At 40.9% G+C, this 22,384-nt stretch overlaps 1 protein-coding gene and 1 non-coding gene across 2 annotated transcripts; one reads left to right on the top strand and one right to left on the bottom strand.

Annotated features, from left to right (window-relative positions):
• Nucleotides 1-982: 982 nt before the first annotated feature.
• Nucleotides 983-1,306, bottom strand: LOC131238832 (putative lipid-transfer protein DIR1). The gene has a single exon (XM_058236427.1). The coding sequence runs from the start codon at nucleotides 1,304-1,306 to the stop codon at nucleotides 983-985; it is 324 nt and encodes a 107-aa protein (XP_058092410.1).
• Nucleotides 1,307-18,304: 16,998 nt separating this feature from the next.
• On the top strand, nucleotides 18,305-18,411 carry LOC131241604 (small nucleolar RNA R71). Its single transcript, XR_009169165.1, has one exon. It is a non-coding gene; the product is annotated as a small nucleolar RNA R71 (small nucleolar RNA).
• Nucleotides 18,412-22,384: the final 3,973 nt, after the last annotated feature.

The following is a 22,384-nucleotide window of genomic DNA, read 5'->3' as shown; positions in this document are numbered from 1 at the left end:
ACACTACAGGGCACCATGCTCTATACGTAAAATCCACTCCACTGTGGGAACGCCCACCTAAGGTTTGTGTGTGGGGTCACCTATATCTTTCATCAAATCTGTCCAGCTGGTGTAATTCATGAGGATGAATGGAAGATAAAAAAATAAAAATAAATAAATAAAATCAGCCTAATCCAAAAATTAGGTAGATCTTTGTAATGAACATGGTGATTTTGTAGCAGTATCCTTTTGCCGGAGCATCTCTTTCTTGTATTAACATAACATGCTAAAGGATTTTGCACGAAGAGGTGGATAATGTCACGTGTAGCATGAAAATCCCTTCACTCACCGGTGTACACGTGCATTCCTCGTGTATTTGTCGAGGTATCTAATTGAATATCTAACATCCAGTAATCCAGCTGCGGCAGCAACAGCAGCAGTAGCAACAACAACAACAATAATAATAATAATAAGCTCGTATCAACTATAATTTAAAGCTGGTTAACTTGAATCTAAAATTATTTAAACTTAAAAATTTTCAAAATTCTATTTTGAAATAATTGTTAGATTATGCCCGGATCATATTAGATGTGCGCACCATCTCTCACTCATTGTGTGTACAAAAATTTTCCTAAATTTTCTCTCCATAAAAATAAAATAAATGAAAAATGGAATGGATGTATATGTTTTTTCTGTCATTAATAAAGTTTTAGGTGGTGTGTTGCTAAAAAATTAAAAATAAAATAAAATAAATGAAAAGTAGATGGGATCCCACATGACTGCATGTTTGGATGATCCGAATCACCCATGTGAGGAAACCCACTCTACCGTAATTCTAATGTCAATTCCACTCAAGTTGACCCATGGTTCAATAATCCAAACATGTTGGGGCTGGTGGACAAGTAAACAGTTAAAAAAGAAGAAACATCAACCGTCCATGTTGAACCAAAGAGAACAAAACCAAAAGACCACATTTAGCTAGAGAAGAATCCCCAAACATACCTTAGCATTTTGAAGGTAGGGGGATGCCACATTTGCCGGGGAGTGCCATGGCAAGCTTGGGGTCTATCCCATAGCCACTCAGGGAGCCCTTTAAGTTACAAAGGCAAGTCAAATCAGCCTTAGAAAGGGCCCCACAGCATTTAGGGGACGGATTAGGTGGTGGGGTACCCGTTAGAGCTTTCTTGCACTCTTGAAGATCAGCTATGCTCATCTGACAAATGCTCACGGCCACAACCTCGGCCCCAATAACAGCTGCCAAAACCAAGGCCACTATAGCTAGCTTTGGAACCCTCTCCATATCTTGCTCTTCTGTTTGGCAATCCATCTGAATGACCCTACATTTATAGGACACGGTCCATGGGCTTGTAGGTGAGCCATGGGCTATGAGTTTTGAGTCCGTGAATGTACATCGGCAGTACTGTTGAGTATAGAATGTGATCACGGGCGTGCATTGGTGATGTGACCAGCCCACAGTCTTGCTGTGGAAGTGTTTTTTTATACGAATGGTGGAATACTGACCATCCATAGTCATGTGCATAGTCAATGTACATGTGCCTTAATCCAAGCCGTCAGATGGTGCATAACCCAAAATTAGATTGATGGGATGATCTCAACCTATGATAATTCGTAGAGGTTTGTTAGTTGCGTTTGACTCTTTAGTCTTTTTAATTGAAACCGTCGTTTTGATGGCTACTAGTCAGTTATGAAGGATGATATTTTTAGTGAGATTTTAGGTTATGACCCATCTATGATAGATCATGGGTTTTGAACGGTTAGGATTGGGGTGCATGTACACCGCTTGTACAATAGTAATGTGCATGTTGATGGATGGAGATACCACAATGTAAAGACGATTGGATGAGATGAGCAGAGCCAGGTTTTGTCCTTCACTGGGGAAGGTGCGGATTGGTTGGAAGCAAAGCTATGTTGGGTTCGCCGTGATGTATGTGTCATATCCACTCCGTCCATCTGTTTTCACAGCTCATTTTAAGATATGACGCTAAACATGAGGTAGATCCAAAGCTCAAGTGGACCATACCATAGTAAACAGTGGGGATAAAGATGCCGGTCGTTGAAACCTTATATGTCATCCAACTCGTTCACAAGATGAGTTCCAACCTGAATTAAGAGAGAAGACAGATATCATCTAGATCCAAACTTCTGTGGCCCAGATAAGTTTTCAACGATAGGCGTTCAATCATCAGTCTTTCCTATAGTGTGGTCCACTTGAGTGTTGGATATAGCCCGTGTTTGGACTGTTGCGCTAACATGAGAGGGAAAAACGGATGCCACAGAGCCTAGGGCTGCAGCCTGCAGGCGATCCGCCTCCTGCTTTGTGTAGTCGGTGTGGATAGCGAAAATGACATGGCAACTACAAGTGGCAATTTGCCACATCACACGTACGAAACTCCCGCAACTGTGCTACATCTGGCCCATTTATCTGCTACTCACCATGTAGGGCAAAGGTGAATAAGAAAACGGGAGACAAACTGGGTAGACCATCTATATTCAGTGGGCACCTGGGGCTCACCCGCTTAGTGGATCAGATTGATTTGAGTGTCAGTAGATGTGAAAGATGGGCCTACCTAATGAGTGGTCAGATCTTGCACGCATCTACCACGAACCGCGAATTAGCATTGGACCCTGAGAAATGATCTCATCCCCCTTTGTGTGAACATTCACGTGTTTGTTCCTGCCAACGTGTCCTATATTTAAAAATCCAACTTGTCTTATATTTAAAAATCCGAACGGTACAAAATGGGGACCTACCTTGAAGATCATTTGGCCGATTTTTTGTGATTTTTCTATAACTTTGATTACCTTAAATTTTTATGGAGTTATCAAGTATTATGTATGTGACTCCAAGAAAAAATAAAATGTTTAGACCTATAATTTTCTCAATTTAATAAGATATAATAAGATTGTCTAGTAATACAGCCTAATAGGTGACAATTCATTGAAAATATAGACTCCACTTTTTGTAATTTTCATCCGATAATACCAAGAGAAAACACCTTCGATGGCATGGAGAAAGTTCTAAAATTGTCCAGCGATAAAACATGAAATTTTTAGATTTTTCCGATGGCATCGTGCATCTGTTGATGGCATCGATGACATCGATAAACCTGTTGATTTACAGATTTAAGACATCAATAACAATCTAAACCATGTCTTCAATTGTCATTTTTCATAACTTATTTTTCTCATCTTTAATTTTGTCTTGCATTATAGTTTTACCATTGCTTCTCGTACATACTCTGTCTTCCTTTTACGCCTTCGCTAAGCTTACAAAAGTTGCACAAAACTTGAAACTTTTCGTGAGAATTACCTTAGTGAGCATGTCAGCCAAATTCAAACTAGTGTGAATTTTCTCTAAAGTCACGTCTCTTTCCTCAAGTACCTATCTAATAAAATGGTGATACACATCAATATGTTTAGTACGTGAATGATAAATAGAATTTTTAGTCAAATTGATCGCACTCTCACTGTCACAGTTGACTAACGCAGCCTCCTATTGAAGATCCAATTAATTTATCATCCCTTTCAACCAAACACCTTCCTTGAATGCTTCTATCCCTACCATATACTTAACTTCGGTTGTGGAAAGAACCACCACAGACTGAAGCTTTGAGTCCAACTAATTGCTCCGACCTTCTAGTGTTCACTCTACCCGCGTAATCTGAATCCACGCAACCTACCAACTTATTCTCTGATTTATCAAATGATATGACATAGTCTTGCGTACCTCGAATGTATCGAAATAGTCATTTCATTACCACCTAGAGTTGTTTGTTGGGGTTAGACATGTATCTACTAACAACATCAACCGCAAATGAAATATCTTGTCTCGTACAAACCATGACATATATCAAGTTACCAACCGTGCTCGAATAACACGAGACATAACCCGCTTTTCTTCTTCTATTTTAGGACATTGTTCCGAAGAAAGCTTAAAATGAGTCGCGTGGGAAACGCTCACCGGCTTTGCCTTGTTTATCTCATACTTGATCAATATCTTCTCAAGGTATTCTGCTTGAGATAACCAAAGCTTACTCTTCTTCCTGTCTCTGTGTATATCAATGCCAAGAACCCTCCTTGCAGCCCTTGGATCTTTCGTCTCAAATGTCTCTGATAACCAAGTCTTCAGTATGTTGATCTCAGACATGTTATGACTGGCGATAAGCATGTCATTAATGTACAAAATTAAGATAATGTTTCTCATCACTCAATGTTTTGTAATAGACATAATGAACATATTCACTTATGGTAAACCTCTGATTTACCATGAAAGAATCAAACTTTTTATACCACTGTCTAGGCAACTGTTTCAGACTGTTGTGTCTAAGTTTTTTTTTTTTGAGATTTCGTTGGTCAACATAACGCTGACCGACTTAGATGGTTTCATTGGGCGGCGGATCTTATACCCACTATGCACACGCGTCGCGTGTGTGGGTCCCACAGTGATGTATTCGAATGATCCGCTTCGTCTAACTTGTTTGTCATATACTTTAAGGGATTGAGACCAAAATTGAAGCATATCCAGATATCAAGCGGCCCCAAATCAGGATTTAAGGGGCTGATCTGTTCGTTGGGCTACTTCCACAAGGATCCAATGGCTGAAATTTGACGTGTATGGTTAATATATGGTCCTCAGGCCATACATAAAGTTTCGAGCCGAACGGATGGTGGGAACTTTGTAATATTGCATTCTGGATGATTTTTAGGCCCGTTTAACGTGAGTGGTGTGATTTTCTCGGATCTCTAAAATGTAAATTCTTTGATCTCGGTCCCCTGGGGTCCGTCTCTTGCCTTGGTGACTTCAGAGCGTTAAATCCATGCTTTTAGTGCCCTTTTTCAGTTCAGGCTCCTAAATTCACCTGCAGCATAAACACAATTAAAATAGGCCGTTTAATTAGTATCATGTTCGTAAAAGCAGGTAATAACTGGGATCTAATATGTAATATTTGACCCACAACACAACCCCCAATCGACATTTTGCTAGTCCCAAGAAAAGTATGCAAAAAATAAGTTAAGAACTACTGGATAATTTCTATATACTCGAGTGAATTTCGCAAAATAATCCAGATACGAAAATTCTATGACTCATGAATGTTGGGTATTACTTTCTCCTGGACTCAAGCGCACGATAAACTTCATAATCAAGTTCAAGGTATTAATCCACCAATTAGAAAACTTCTAAACATTAAGATCCATGGGTGTATAGTGTAATATCGGCTTATCAACATTAAGATTCACTTCTATAAAACTTGCCTCATAGATCATCTTTTCATTCTTCCAACTTTTAATTTTTCCATTAAAAGTAACGCCAAGGAAGGGAATTAAATCCTCACCTATAGGAAGCAAACCTATGGTGAAGACCAGTCGCGCAACCCTTTCCGAATGTTATCCTTGGGGAATCGAACCTTCACCTATAGGGAGCAAACCTATGGTGAAGACCATTCACCCAACCCTTTCCAAAGGCAACTGTTTTTATTATTATTTTTTTCTTTTTCTTCAATCCTTCTTTATGAGCTTGATGGGCAAATTTCTCAGACTAATTCCTTTCATGCTTAGTGATTACCAAGTTAATCCTTCAATATCGAACAGAAACCTCAATGTGTAAGCGAGATGTGACATGTGAAATCATGATTTAATCAATGTTTACAACTTCTAATCATGGATTGATAATTCGAACTCAACTGTGAAATCTATCAGATAACTAAATCCAAGAGACATAAATCCCCAACACTCCGTATTGTATACTTCTCAAATCACGACTATCCCTTAAAAGCACTTCGAATTCACAATAATGTTCAGAAAAAAATTTCACAATTTTTGCTCAAGACCGAAAAAAATACTGATTAGGTAACCCAACCTCCCACCCCCAACCTAAAATACATTGTCATCGATGTAAAAGATATAAGCATGCAATGCACATGAGACAATGAAATTGAAAGAGAAGTGATGGGAAGATAGTACTTGACGAGGAGATTAAACGGCTTCTTCCAAAGAGATCTCATCATGAAAGCCGGTCAGCACAAGAGTGAAATCAACGAAAGCAAACTAACCTAATGGCATAAAATCGGCTATCCTAGAATGGCATAAAGAAAACTACCATAGTCTTATGAAAGCAGCAAATTCTAATCCTCAACCGTAAAAGCACGGGAAATCTACTCAGTCATGTATCCAAGTTCTTCCTTCGGCCAGTATCTTGGTAAATTTCTTAAAATGTTTCTCAACAAGATCATCTAGAAGCCCTTTTTAAACTAGGCTTGGATATCCTGGAGTATGAATGTCCAGAGAAATTGATGGACCTCAGCATAAGGTTTCCTTTTAATCTTCTGAAGTGTCCAAAGTATATACGATTCACCTGTGGCAGAAAAAATTTTGAAGTTAGTACACCATGATGAATCAGAGACTACAAGTAGATGAAATTCAGAAAAATTCGTAGTAGGTGGTGTAGTCTCAACACACGCTGAAGTTTCAATCTTCGGTTCAATTCTCAGGTCTTCCTTTAATGGTAAATATTCAGGATCTAGGGGAGGAGGTACTTAAGAATAAAGGTTTTCTCGATCCATAACAACTACCGAGGTATTGTCTTGCAAGGCATCCATTATTTCTTATATCATGGGATTTTTTGAATATGCAAAGTGTGCCAAATAATCATCCAAAGAGTCGAAACATTCAGTTGAAAGGAGTTCATTCATCCTATCGAGATCTATGATAATATGCCCAATAATTCATTTATCTTTCCCGAGAGTAGAAATGAGCATACTCTCTTGTTGCTGCTTAAGGTGGGAAGAAATCACTACTTAGTATGTCGCATCTTAACCTAAATAATCATATTTCAAATCAAAGGGCAAAGATTTTAGGTCAAGATTCGGTGCTTTGAAGTTAGATGGTAGAGGTATTGCATCGGTTTGGGGCAACTCTTCAAATTGTGGCCTCCACCGGTTAACTTCAAGTACCGACGCAGTATCAAACATGACACCCATCTCTCTAATCATGTCATCATTAAAATCATGGGAGTGGGCCAGGCACATCTCTAGAAGGTTAGAGGATAAGGTCAGAGGCGTTCTATCTTCCACGAAAGAGTCAATCATGTCAATGTCGTGGAAATCGTCATCATCCTCCAACCATCTACCAGTATTGAAAAAGATATTTAACTCTAATGTCATATTTCTGAAAGACACACTCATGACTCCATTCCTGCAATTGATGATTGCGCTTGAAGTAGCAAGGAATGGGCGACCAAGAATGACAAGAATCTGAGTGCTCATGTTACTGATGGGTTCTATATCTAGGACGATAAAATCTATTGGATAGTAGAATCTGTTAACTTGGACCAACACATCCTCGATTATCCCTCTTGGTACATGAACTGAGCGACCCACAAGTTGTAATATGGTTGGGGTGGGTTTTAATTCACCCAAACCTAACTGTTTGTACACCGAGTAAGGAATCAGATTTACGCTCGCTCCTAAGTAAAGAAGTGCACGCGCAATTTGATAATTCTCAATTACATATGATATGGTTAAAATACCGGGATCTTTGAATTTCTGCGGCACATCTTGTTTTGAGATGGTACTCACTTTCTCAGTCAAGAAGATTTTCTTTTAAATATTTTGTCGTATTTTGGTCATACATAAGTCTTTCAGAAATTTAGCATATGAAGGTATTTGTTTTACAGCATCAAGTAAATGAATATTGACCTTCACTTATTTCAATACCTCTAGAATATCCTAAGAGTTTGAGAGAGGTTTTGGTGCAACCAACCGTTGGGAAAATGGAGCAACTGGCTTGTCTTGAAGTTTCAGTCCTAATTCTTGTGGAGCAATGCTAGGTCTATCATTGTTATCCTCTTCTAGGTCCTTAGGATTTTTAGACCTAACCGGAATAGTTTTGTCAATGGTCTTCCCACTCCTAAGAGTGGTGATAGATTTAAGCTGCTCCATCTGATCTGAAGAGCTTGGATCACTTATCTCATATTGCGATTTGGGATTGGGGAGAGGTTGAGCAGGAAGCATCCCCTTTCCCCCAATCATTATGTGTGACTCTATCCTTTGAATGAATGATGTAAGTGATCTTATTGCTGATCTGAAATCTTGGTTGAATAGCTCTTGGTCTTGAATGTGTTTTAGAACTGGATCCTCTTGAGGTTTCCCTTGATTTGGAATTTGATTGAAGAAACCTTGTGTCACATCCCAAACTCGAAAATCGAACTCATAGGAATCCCGATCGCTGAATCCAGTGCTGATAGCCTCCATAGTACCCCATTCTCGACTCTCAGCGCCCATATGCCAAGTTCCGATCCTGGGATCCTATAAGGAGGATTTTCCAACGTACATTTATCTCGTAAGAAGCATAACCACAAGTTTACCCAAATCACAAAAACAACATCATCATCACATATCCACTAATATAAACATTTGAATACAATGCTGAAAGGAAAATACATATGTCAAAATCAAAGCTCCAGAAGTCAGCTATATGCTCCAAGCTCCACGCTGCTGCAACCTAACATTACCTACACGCATCTATCGTGCATAAGCTTATAGAAAGCTTAGATGGTGGTGTAAGTGTGTGCACAAGGTAAGTGTCAAGTATTCAATACAATGCCATAATCATACAATATCGAAAATACTTGTAAGATCATGAATCATATGATATCAGAGTATGCGGAAATACTGACAAGTCCATGAGTCAATCAATATTAGAATACGCAATATAGATCAACTATGCAAATGAGGAGTCATAAAGAGCCAAATATCAGATGCTAAGGATGCAATGGGATATACAATTTCTACTGAGTGTCACAAATAGCCTCAGCCGTACCTAGACCATATAAATGCAGAAACATAGTAATCTAAAATGTCATATGCCATGGATGTAATGCGATATGCGGTGCGAATGGAATGACCATGGAGTGTGATGTCGGGATGATAGTATGTAGTATCGTAGACTATGGGGTCCATCATAAAGGACTTCTATCCAATCCAATCCCATACCTAATTTGGATGTCAGACTCAATGTGGTAAACTCCTGATCTCGGGTTAGTCGCGCGCCCCAACCGAAATCCTGGCCATTGTGAAGGTACACTAACAAATAATTGCGCACCACTAGCCCAAGTAGATAGCGAATGAATGAATGAATGAGTATGCAACTCCTACTCCACAAATCAGTACTATACATCTTTAGGATCATCACCCGGGGTTTAGTACACTCTACATGCAATCGCCCCCCACTGACCCACGACCATGCAAGTGGAAGAGACCTCACTATCCGCCTGGCTAGTAGTTAGCTAATATCTACCCAGCACGTCGATAGTGGACCCATTCACGAGCTGGTCAAACTCAGCCTAACTATGCCCCCTACCCTCGGGCGGGTAAGGCCACACCCCCTCCTAACCGACCACGACATAGTGGGAGACATGGCCTTCTGGTATTCGGCACTCGGGCGCTCATGTATCCACTCGGTTTCGACGTTAGGGCGTCCTCTGGTACCAAGAGGGTTTAGAGATGTTCACCCAGGGCCATTTATGGCGGCCCGATGCTAGTAACAGATTTTTGATGTCCCATCTGGCCATCCATGGCATGATTGTAGAGGCTACGACCCTGATGTCGCTAGGGCATAAAGTAATCACAACACACAATGTAAGATGCGTGTATCATATAATCCAGTCATGCATCAATCCCGCGCATACCGTGCGCTCATATGAGATGATCTCTGCCTATCAAAGAGTCTTATAAACCACCGGCACTATGACATGTGCAATGGTCAATCATATCTCATAACAAACATGTAGATGATGCGTATGGGCATGTATCATGATGCTATTCTGTTACATACTCACAATCGGTATCAATAACCGGCATCGACAATCAACCTCGACAATGTGGACATTTAACCAACATTGCTCCTATGGAATGGCCCACATAGAGCCTAACATATAGTGGACCCATAGCCTCACACAAGGGCCTAATATACAACACCATGAGCCTTAGTTAAGAGCTTAATACACATCACGATGGGCCTCTCTCATGGGCCTAATATACATCACAACGGGCTCCATCGTCTGGCCCTCAAATGCACTACAATGGGCCTCATCACATAGGCCTCATATACATCACATTGGGCCTTAAACACGGGTTGAATACACATCACAATAGGCCTCAAATACGAGCCACATATGCATCACATTGGGCCTTAAACACCGATCGAATCCTCATCACAATGGGCCTCAAATACGGGCCGCATATACATCACATTGGGCCTTGACAATCGGCCATGATATCCGGCCTCAACAATCGGCCTTAATAATCAGAATCGGCCGCGATAATCAGCCTTAACAATCGGAATTGGCCTATACAATTGGCCTCAACAATCGAAATCGGCCTCAACAATTGGCCTTGTCACGTCCTAAACCCAGAAATCGGATTCACAGGAATCTCGATTGCCGAATCCGGTGCTGACAGCCTCCGTAGTACCCCATTCTCGGCTCCTAGCGTCCATACGCCAGATTCCGATCCTAGGGTCCTACAAGGAGGGTTTTTTTTTTATACATTTAACTCGTAATAAGTATAACCACAAGATTACCCAATTCACAAAGGCAACATCATCATCACATATCCACTAATATAATCATTTGAGTACAATGCTGAAAGGGAAATACATAAATCGAAAATCAAGCACCAGAAGACCGCTGCACGCTCCAAGCTCAACACTGTTGCAACCTAACATCACCTGCACGTATCTATCGTGCATAAGCTTATAGAAAGCTTAGAGGGTGGTGTAAGTGTGTTCACAAGGTAAGTGCCAAGTATTCAATATAATGCCATAATCATACGATATCGGAAGTACTGGTAATCCATAAATTGTAGTCGGAATAAGCAGAAATATTGACAAGAGCATGAATTATCATAGTAAACAGAATATTAACAAGATCATAAAATCATACGATAATAGAGTAAGCGAAAATACGGACAAGCCCATGAGTCAATTAATATCAGAATACGCATTATAAAACAGTTATGCAAATGAGGAGTCATAAAGAGCCAAATATCAGATGCCGAGGATGCGATGCAATAAGCAATTCCTGATGAGTTTACGAATAGCATCAGCTGTAACTAGACCATATAAATGCAGAAACACGGTAATCCAAAATGTCATATGCCACGGAGGTAATGCAATATACGGTACGAATGGAATGACCATGCTGGAGTGTGAAGTCGGGATGATAGTACGTAGTATCGTAGGCTACGGGGTCTATCACAAAGGACTTCTATCCAAACCAGTCTCATACCTAAATTTAGATAGTCAGACCCAATGTGGTAGAATCCTGATCTCAGGTTAGTCGCGCGCCTAACCGAAATCCTGGCCATGCGAAGGTACACAACAGTTAGTTGCACACCACCAGCCCGAGTGGATAGTGAATGAATGAATAAATGAATATGCAATCCCTGCCCAATAACTCTATATATCAGTTCGGTTCCTCTTTGGGAAATCACCGGGGTCTATTACACTCCAAACCAGATTGCGGCCCCATCTCGCGCAACAAGGTGAGTGGAAGAGACCTCACTATCCGCTTGCCAATATCGAGCTCGGGTCGTCAATAGCGGACCCATTCCTCGAGCTGGTCAGACTCAGCCTAGCATTACCCCCTCCTCTCAAGCAGGTAAGGTCGAACTCCCTTCCAACCGACCACAACACAGTAGGAGACGCGGCCTAATGGTATACGGCCCTCATGCGCTCATGCATCCACTCGGTCTAGACGTTGGAGCAACCTCTGGAACCAAGAGAGTTTAGGGACTTTCACCCAAGGATATCTATAGCACCCCATGTAGAACAGATTTCCAGTGTCCCATTTGGCCATCCATGAAATACCTGTGAAGGCTACGACCCTGATATCGCTAGGGCGTATAATAATCACAACACACAATGCAAGATGCGTGAGTCATACAATCCAGTCATGCATCAATCCTGTGCATGTCGTGCTCTCATGTGAGGCAACTCCGCCTATCAGGGAGCCCCATGAACAACCTGCCCTACGGCACATGCAATGGTCAATCACATCTCATAACAAACATGCAGATGATGTGTATAGCCATGTATTATGATGTTATGCTGTCACATACTCATAATCGGTATCAATAACCGGCATCAACAATCGGCCTTGACAATGTGGACATTTAACCAACATTGCCCCCAAGGAATGGCCACATAGAGCCAAACATATAATGAGTCCACGGCCTCACACAAAGGCCTAATATACAAAACAATGAGCCCTACTCAAGGGCCACATATACACAGCAGGTGGACCCTGCTCATGGGCCTAATACATATCACAATGGGGATTTCCCATAGGCCATGAATACATCACAATGGGCCTTACCCATGGGCCATGAATACACCATAGAGGGCCTTACCCATGGGCCATGCATCACGGGCCTATTACGTGTCACAATGGGCCTCAACTACGGGTCGCATGTATGATGTTTTATTTAAACCAACATGATTTAAATGATTTTTAAACTCGCAAGTATACGAATCAGATGTAGATACGGTACGTATTACGAGATCGTTCCCACGAGGACTGGTCGTCACAATTCAAATCTATGATTCTCCTTAACTAATCCAACAAATAATGGAATGAATTACTAAGCACAATTTTATGAAAAAACAATTAATTAAGAACAGGGAAGAAAATTCAATCAGAGAGAGGGCACTAGGACTTTCGAATCCACCCCTAATTATCCTAACCCTTGTTTTGTCTGTTGATTCACCTTGATCTAGATTGATACCACTTAAATAGAGAAAGCACAATCTGTGTCCTTAATCGGGCATACAAACTGTCTAATTCCTTTAAGCAATGCCATGAATGACATATCCCATATCCTTGGTCGGGTACATGGAATGTACATTCATTAAAGCACCCTGTTTCTTCCTCTATAGGAAACTTGTTCTTGATCAGACACAAGTACTTATAATAAGCATCCAAACAACATCCATATATATACTTTAATCAAGTTCATAGATGGAGAAGTATAGAATTTAAACCCATAAAGCCCACTTAAAGAAAGAAACAAATTAATTGAAATTCAAAGTAAATCAACCAATACAAGAGCTAATCAAATTAGGGGCTTCATCTCAGCCCTAGCTGAGAGATTAGTGACCCATAAAATTCATGAAAAATATTAAATAAAATTCATAAAAATTAAACACCAAACCAATCGATCTCTCTCTTCTTTCTTCTCTTTCTTCTCTTTCTTCTCTTCCTTGCTCCAGATCTGGAATCCCCTGGTTCTGAATGACTTTCTCACGTCCAAAACTCCCCTTCTATAGTTGCTGGATGGCTGGGGTCGGTGGCAGAGTCGTAGAAGGACTCGAAGTGCAAATTTTCGCAGCCGTGATCGGTGGGCCCCACAGAGGCATTTTCTGGAAAATCTACCCCGTCCATTGGATTCAGGACGAAATTTCAGTCAAGAATAGGTGGTTTTGAAGGTCCATTAGTGCGGCCCAGAGAAGAAAATACAAAAAGATCAGTTTTGAACGTCCCGGGGCAGTCTACTTTTGGCCTCTGCACCGCACACGTGTGTACGCATGGGCGAGGAATATCAACATGGTTTTGAAGCTCTCGACGCCCTCTACACGATGGACGGATCAGATCTTCCATCTGATCGAAGATGGTGGGCCACAACCGCCCGGAAGTCAGCTCTTCGCGGACGTGCGTAAGCCTTCGCACGTCCGGCGCTATGATGCTCGGTGGGCCCCACATAAGCATTTTCGGGGAAATCCACCCCGTCCATTGGATAGAGGACGAGATTTCGTTCAAAGATGGATGGTTTTGAACGTCCATTGACACGGCCCAGAGAAGAAAATACAAAAAGATCAGTTTTGAACGTCGCCGGGTAGCCCTTTTGTGACCTCTGTAGCTCACACGTGTGCACGCATGGGCACAAGATGAAAACATGGTTTTGTAGTTGTCAAAGCCCTTTACACGATGGACGGCTTGGATCAACCGTACGTGCTACCGGTGGGGCCCACAGCGGTCCGTAAAAAATGGTCTTTCCGCCCGTTGCGGCGCTGGAAACGGACTTTCCGTTTTTGAAAAGATGAAGTCGGGTCAGCGCTGCTGACCGACTTATGCTCGTTCGGTGCACAGGCAGTGCACATGTGCACCGTGCACATGTCACCCAAGGTGGGGTCCACTGTGATGCTTTCGAGAAATCCAATCCATCCATCCTGTTTCTCACCTTATTTAAACCGTCAATACTAAGGTTGAGGCAGTTCCAAATATCAGGTGGGCCCCAATTTAGAGATTAATAGGTTGATCTGTCCGTTGGACCACTTCCCGAGATCTTCTATGGCTGAAATTTAATATGTACGGTTAATTTACGGCCCTCATCCCATGTATGAAGTTTCGAACTGATTAGATAGCGGGAACCATGTGATCTTGCATTCTGGACCCTTTTCGGGCCCCTTTGGCTTGCTTTCCTCAGATCTCAGGCACCAATAAAGAAAAGAAATAACTTTTCTGGAGTCCATCCCGTGCTCTGGAGACTTTGGATCATGAAATCCATGCCTTTAACATCAATTTTCAATTAACGCTCCTGACTTCATCCTGTAACAAAAATACAATTAAAATACTTCATTAAGCATTATCATATACGTAAAATCTGGTAATTACTGGGGTCTGATATGCAATATTTGACCCTGATCACAACCCCCAACCAGCATTTTGCTAGTCCCGAGCAAAGTATGCGAAAAATAATTTTAGAAATAAAAGATGATTCCTGTAACTCAAGTAACTTGTGAACAGACAGCTGAGATGTGAAAATTCTAAGATTCATGAATGGTAAGTAGAATTTTCTCCTGAAATCAAGCTCACAGTAAACTTCATAATCAAGTTCAACATATTAATCCATTAATTAGAACATTTCTGAACATCGAGCTCCATGAATGTAAAGTGTAATCTCGACTTACAAACATTAAGAGATCCAATTGTCAACCTCATGATATCATTGGTAATTCGTGACAACCAAGCTTGAAACCAACACTTATCTCACAGATTTATTTTTAATTTTACCAACCTTTGATTTTCTTTATGAGCAATAACGTAAATGAGGGGAATCAAATTCTTACCTATAGGGAGCAAACCTATGGCGAAAACTCGTCGCCTCATTTTTTATAAGTCAACTATGGAGAATCAAATCTATACCTATAGGGAGCAAACCTATGGTGAAGATTATGTGACTTAGCCTTTTAATTCTTCTTTTTACCAAGTTAATCATTCAGTTATCGAACCAAAACTTAATGTGCAAGCGAGATGTGATATGTAAAATCATGACTTAATCAATGTTCACAACGTCTAATCATGGATTAACAATTCAAAATTGACTATGAAATCAAGCAGATGGCCGAATCCAAGAGTCATTAGTTACCAACATCAGGTATCTTATAATGTTAAAATCACAACTATCCTTCAAAGTCACTTTAAATTCAATAGAAATTCAGAAAAATTTTAAAATTTTCACAAATTTTCCTCAGGACTAAGAAAATACTGATTAGGTACCCTAATCTCCCACCCCCAACCGAAAATCTACATTGTCCTCAATGTATTAGAAATAAACAAGTAATGCACATGAGACAACGAATAATAAAAGAGAAATGAGGGAAAGATAGTACCTGGACGGAGAATCAAGAGGCTTCCCAAAATTATCAATGTAAGAGCAAGTTAGGGCAAGAGAGAAATTAACAGAAGCAAAAATAACAAAAAGAAAAAGAAAAGAAGATCCTACCTATACCACTTTCGCAGGTGCTCTCGATTGCATTTAGCGCATGCAACAAGCCTTTAAACCCCTAGGTTACCCCTAGTGGACGAGTTGTAGTCTCGTGAGGGTTTGCAGTAATGTTACCCACAAACATTGAAGTAACTAACTAAAAAAAAGGAAAATGAATGCAATAAAAAGCAATACAATAAAGCAAAAGGCTGGGTTGCCTCCCATGAGCGCTAAGTTTAACGTCTTCAGCCAGACAAGAACGGACCATGAATGAAATAATCTTTATAACCGGGGTCCGCCAAAGAAATTACCTCAACACTTTCATTAACCGATCCCAGACAAGTGATGTGAGTTCCCATGAACTGTGCTATCTGAAATAAGGCAACTGACACTGTCGTCAAATAATTTAAGGACTTCTGCTCGAACGACTTCTTCTATGTTAGGATCACGCTTCCTTTGCATGTTATGCGACATTTTCACAGCATGATCCATACATATCGTGGGGCATACTCCCTGTATTTTCACTATCTTCCGTTCAATTGCTGCCTTATATGCTCTAAGAACATTAAGCAGCCTGCTCGCCTTTGTCTTCTCAGAGTCGGAAGCTATGCTGTCAAGAAGAGTCTCAGAGGGATGGAGAGGTTCCACTTTCGCTCTCCATTTTTCAGTCTCCAATATAGGAGTAGAGTCGAGCAATGCATTGACTTCATGGATGGGACTATCAATGTCAAAATCCATGCCCGATTGTGCTAAGCAGGTTTCAAGAGGATCTTCAAAAGATGTACGGAAGGAGTCCTGCACAAGGCTCTCGATCATGTCCACTTCAAATATGTCATCCAAATCTGAGGGTTGTTGTCCTGCATTAAAAACATTGAGTTTAATATTCATGTTACCAAAGGACAATTTCATAACTCCATTCCTGCAATTGATAATAGCATTAGATGTGGCCAAAAATGGACGACCCAAAATGACTGGAATCGACTATGAAGATTCTGGACAGGCCGAGTATCTATAACTATGAAATCCACTGGAAAATAAAATTTATCAACCTGGATTAACACATCTTCAATAATACCCCGGGGCACTTGACAGATCTATCGGCTAGTTGTAATGTTACCTTAGTCGGTTTCAACTCACCAAGTCCTAGCTGCTCATAGACCGAATATGGTAACAAATTGACACTCGCCCTAAATCAAGTAATGCCTTCCCGATCTTATGATCTCCTATGCCGCAAGAAATGGTGGGAGCTCCTGGATCCCTAAATTTAGGAGGGGTGTTATGTTGAATCATGGAGCTGAGCGCTCTGCAAGGAAGACTTTCTTATGAACATTTTGCTTACGCTTTTGAGTGCATAAATCTTTAAGAAACTTAGCGTAAGCAGGGACTTGCTTGATAGCGTCAAGCAACGGGATGTTGACTTGCACTTTTGAAACACATCCAAGATTTCATCAAAGTTATTTCTTTTCTTTATTGGTGCCCGACGTTGAGGAAAGGGTGCTTTGGGCACATAAGGTGGCACATTAGTGGCTCTTGGAGAGTCGAGAGCTTTTGGACTTTGGATGCATTGGTATGGCTCTGCTTCATCTTGATCTTCGCTTTTAGAATTTGATTCATCCCCAGGCATCTCTATTCTATTATCAATCTGGCCTGACCTAAGGGTAGTGATCGATTTGGCTGTTCATGATATTGCCCTTGGTTGGAATTAGAGCCAATCTCATCTTGTCCCTTTGGATTAGCCTCGGGTTGGCTAGGAGCTTGCCCTTCTCTCTCTCACTCAATGTGGCACTAGTTGACCCATTTGTACTTCCCGCTTGGCAATGGATTGTGCATTTGCATGTAAGCTTTCCTGGTCAGGAAGGTTTGTTGGGTGTCTTTTGGAATTGGAGAGAACTCGCATGAAAAGATGGAGTGTATCCTCAAGAGATGGTTTCCTTGATTGTGTAGGCCGTTGTTGATATTGTGGAAACTGTTGAGGTTGTTGACTGCCAACTTGGAGGTGCGGTTGCATGGGAGGATTTCCAGATGGTCCTCCTTGTTGTGGTCCTTTTGCCCAAGAGAAATTTGGATGTCTAGCCCACCCTGGGTTGTATGTGTTCGAGTAAGGATCATTCCCAGATTTTTGAAAAGTGTTCATAGCATGAACTTGTTCAGAGAGAAGTTCTGGGAATGCTGCACCAGATGGACAAGACTGCATAGGATGGGCAGGACTAGAACATGTGGCATATGCCTCGACTTGAGCTGTTTGTGGTGGTCCATTATTTAATACCAGAGCATCAACTTTCTTTGTCAGGTTATCAAGCTTGGCGCTTAGCTCTGGCATGACTCCTATCTCATATATACCACCTCTCTTTTGTGGTTGGGGACTTCTGTCACCTCTATTTGAATAATCCCATTGCTGGGAATTTTCGCACAAGGTTTCAAAGAAGTTCCACGCTTCGACATCACTTTTGGTCATGAATGACCCTCCACTGGAGGCATCAACCATGCGACGGTTCTGTGGTGTCAGACCGTCATAGAAGTATTGAACTTGTTGCCACTTCTCAAAACCATGGTGAGGACATTTAAGAAGCAAGTCCTTCCATCTTTCCCAACATTCATGAAAGTGCTCGCCCTCTTTTTGTGTGAAGTTAGTAATTTCTCTACGGAGGGCATTGGTTTTGTGAACGGGGAAGAACTTGTTTAAGAACTTCTTAGACAGTTGGTCCCATGTAGTGATAGATCCAACTTCTAGAGAATTCAACCATGCTTTCGCTTTATCCTTCAAAGAAAAAGGAAACAAGCGTAGGCGGATCGAATCGTCTGAGAAGTTTTGGAACTTAAAGGTGGAGCAAATGTTTAAGAATTCTTTCACATGATGATATGGGTCCTCCTTGTCCAATCCATAAAAGGATGGCAACAATTGTATGACTCCAGGTTTAAGTTCAAAGTGTGCTGCCGTAGTGGTTGACAACACTATGCATGAAGGCGCATTAAATTGGACAGGAGCTGAATAATCTTTGAGAGCTTTAACTTCAGTCTCATTCGCCATTTCAACAGGAATATTTCTCAATCTTTCACGAATTTTTCTTTCAATCTCAGGATCAAACGGTGCTAGTTCTATGTTTAGAGATCTACGGCCTAGCATAAACTATGTTATTGCAATGTAAGAAAAACTAAACTAAGAAGCAACCTAAGAGAAATAAAACTAGACCTAGAAACTAAGAGATTCTAAAACAAGTTAAAACTATGTAAATAAGAATGGGAAGAAAGAACCCGGAAAGGAGATGATTGATGTATGAAGAATAGGGAGCTCCTCCTTTTGAAGACAATGTTATTAGCAGCTTCCTTCCTCAATTCCTGTAAACAAAAAGAAAATAAAAATAAATTAAATTCTTAAAATAATGCTAGAAAAAAAATCCTAAGCAACGGTTAATTTCTAAAAAAAAAAAAAAAAAAAAAACTTTGTAATCTTAGAAATAAAAAAAACAAAGTTAGTTTCTAAAAAGGGAAAAAATTTCTAAAACTAGAAAATAGAAAGTTACTTGAAAGAAGAATCAGAATCTAGAATTAGAAAATAGGAAATTTCTAAAAATAAAATAAAATAGCCTAGAAATAGAAACTTCTAAAAATAAAAAATAAAACCTTAATTCTAAAAATACAAATTAGAAAAAAAAAATAGAAAATTTGGAAAGAGATTACCAAATTAGTAGTGTATGTCAGGTCCCTACAAAACAGGAAATAGGTTAGTTTCTAAAAGAATTTAACCTAAAGGTAGTAAAAAACTTAAGACTATGAATTATGATAAGAGAGAATCTTAAATCTAATTGGACCGAAACAGTCCCCGGCAGCGGCGCCAAAAACTTGATGTTTTATTTAAACCAACATGATTTAAATGATTTTTAAACTCGCAAGTATACGAATCAGATGTAGATACGGTACGTATTACGAGATCGTTCCCACGAGGACTGGTCGTCACAATTCAAATCTATGATTCTCCTTAACTAATCCAACAAATAATGGAATGAATTACTAAGCACAATTTTATGAAAAAACAATTAATTAAGAACAGGGAAGAAAATTCAATCAGAGAGAGGGCACTAGGACTTTCGAATCCACCCCTAATTATCCTAACCCTTGTTTTGTCTGTTGATTCACCTTGATCTAGATTGATACCACTTAAATAGAGAAAGCACAATCTGTGTCCTTAATCGGGCATACAAACTGTCTAATTCCTTTAAGCAATGCCATGAATGACATATCCCATATCCTTGGTCGGGTACATGGAATGTACATTCATTAAAGCACCCTGTTTCTTCCTCTATAGGAAACTTGTTCTTGATTAGACACAAGTACTTATAATAAGCATCCAAACAACATCCATATATATACTTTAATCAAGTTCATAGATGGAGAAGTATAGAATTTAAACCCATAAAGCCCACTTAAAGAAAGAAACAAATTAATTGAAATTCAAAGTAAATCAACCAATACAAGAGCTAATCAAATTAGGGGCTTCATCTCAGCCCTAGCTGAGAGATTAGTGACCCATAAAATTCATGAAAAATATTAAATAAAATTCATAAAAATTAAACACCAAACCAATCGATCTCTCTCTTCGTTCTTCTCTTTCTTCTCTTTCTTCTCTTCCTTGCTCCAGATCTGGAATCCCCTGGTTCTGAATGACTTTCCCACGTCCAAAACTCCCCTTCTATAGCTGCTGGATGGCTGGGGTCGGTGGCAGAGTCGTAGAAGGACTCGAAGTGCAATTTTTCGCAGCCGTGATCGGTGGGCCCCACAGAGGCATTTTCTGGAAAATCTACCCCGTCCATAAGATTCAGGACGAAATTTCAGTCAAGAATAGGTGGTTTTGAAGGTCCATTAGTGCGGCCCAGAGAAGAAAATACAAAAAGATCAGTTTTGAACGTCCCGTGGCAGTCTACTTTTGGCCTCTGCACCGCACACGTGTGTACGCATGGGCGAGGAATATCAACATGGTTTTGAAGCTCTCGACGCCCTCTACACGATGGACGGATCAGATCTTCCATCTGATCGAAGATGGTGGGCCACAACCGCCCGGAAGTCAGCTCTTCGCGGACGTGCGTAAGCCTTCGCACGTACGGTGCTGTGATGCTCGGTGGGCCCCACATAAGCATTTTCGGGGAAATCCACCCCGTCCATTGGATAGAGGATGAGATTTCATTCAAAGATGGATGGTTTTGAACGTCCATTGACACGGCCCAGAGAAGAAAATACAAAAAGATCAGTTTTGAACGTCGCCGGGTAGCCCTTTTGTGACCTCTGTAGCTCACACGTGTGCACGCATGGGCACAAGATGAAAACATGGTTTTGTAGTTGTCAAAGCCCTTTACACGATGGATGGCTTGGATCAACCGTACGTGCTACCGGTGGGGCCCACAGCGGTCCGTAAAAAACGGTCTTTCCGCCCGTTGCGGCGCTGGAAACGGACTTTCCGTTTTTGAAAAGATGCTCGTTCGGTGCACAGGCAGTGCACATGTGCACCGTGCACATGTCACCCAAGGTGGGGTCCACTGTGATGCTTTCGAGAAATCCAATCCATCCATCCTGTTTCTCACCTTATTTAAACCGTCAATACTAAGGTTGAGGCAGTTCCAAATATCAGGTGGGCCCCAATTTAGAGATTAATAGGCTGATCTGTCCGTTGGACCACTTCCCTAGATCTTCTATGGCTGAAATTTAATATGTACAGTTAATTTACGGCCCTCATCCCATGTATGAAGTTTCGAACTGATTGGATAGCGAGAACCATGTGATCTTGCATTCTGGACCCTTTTCGGGCCCCTTTGGCTTGCTTTCCTCAGATCTCAGGCGTGTAAAATCTTCATTATTGGTTCTCTGGAGTCCATCCCGTGCTCTGGAGACTTTGGATCATGAAATCCATGCCTTTAACATCAATTTTCAATTAACGCTCCTGACTTCATCCTGTAACAAAAATACAATTAAAATACTTCATTAAGCACTATCATATACGTAAAATCTGGTAATTACTGGGGTCTGATATGCAATATTTGACCCTGATCAATGTACATCATATAGGTCTCGACAATCGGTCTTGGCAATCGAAATCGGCCTCAATAATCGAGGTCAGCCTCAACAGTCGAAATCGACATTCGGAATCGACCTCGATACTCGGCCTCGACAATCGGAATCAACAAATTGGCCAAGTCAATCGGAATTGGCAATCGACCACGACAATGGGAATCGATCAATATTTAGAATCGGTAAATCGGTCACATCAATCGAAATCAACAATCGGTCATGATAAACGGCATCGATCGGTAATCTGCCTCGATACTCAAAATCGATAATCGGCCACGATAATCGACCTCGATCACAAGGCGGGATCCATATGTGGACGACCGATGATGGACCAAGCAATATCAATGGGGCCCATTCGTTTAGGTTAACCCACTAGAGAATGATGAGGATGGGCCTTATCAGGCCTAAGGAAAAGTCACAATGTAGAATCTAACCATCACTACTCAACAATGTGGATATTTAACCATCATTACTCCCAAGGAATGGCCCACATAAAACCAAATATATAGTGGGCCCATGGCTTAACACAAAGGCCTAATATACATCGTAAAGGGCCATAATATATT

This window comes from Magnolia sinica, chromosome 3 (assembly GCF_029962835.1).
Source record: "Magnolia sinica isolate HGM2019 chromosome 3, MsV1, whole genome shotgun sequence".
In the NCBI taxonomy this organism is placed as follows: Eukaryota; Viridiplantae; Streptophyta; class Magnoliopsida; order Magnoliales; family Magnoliaceae; genus Magnolia; species Magnolia sinica.
This window is presented reverse-complemented; position numbering and strand designations above follow the sequence as displayed.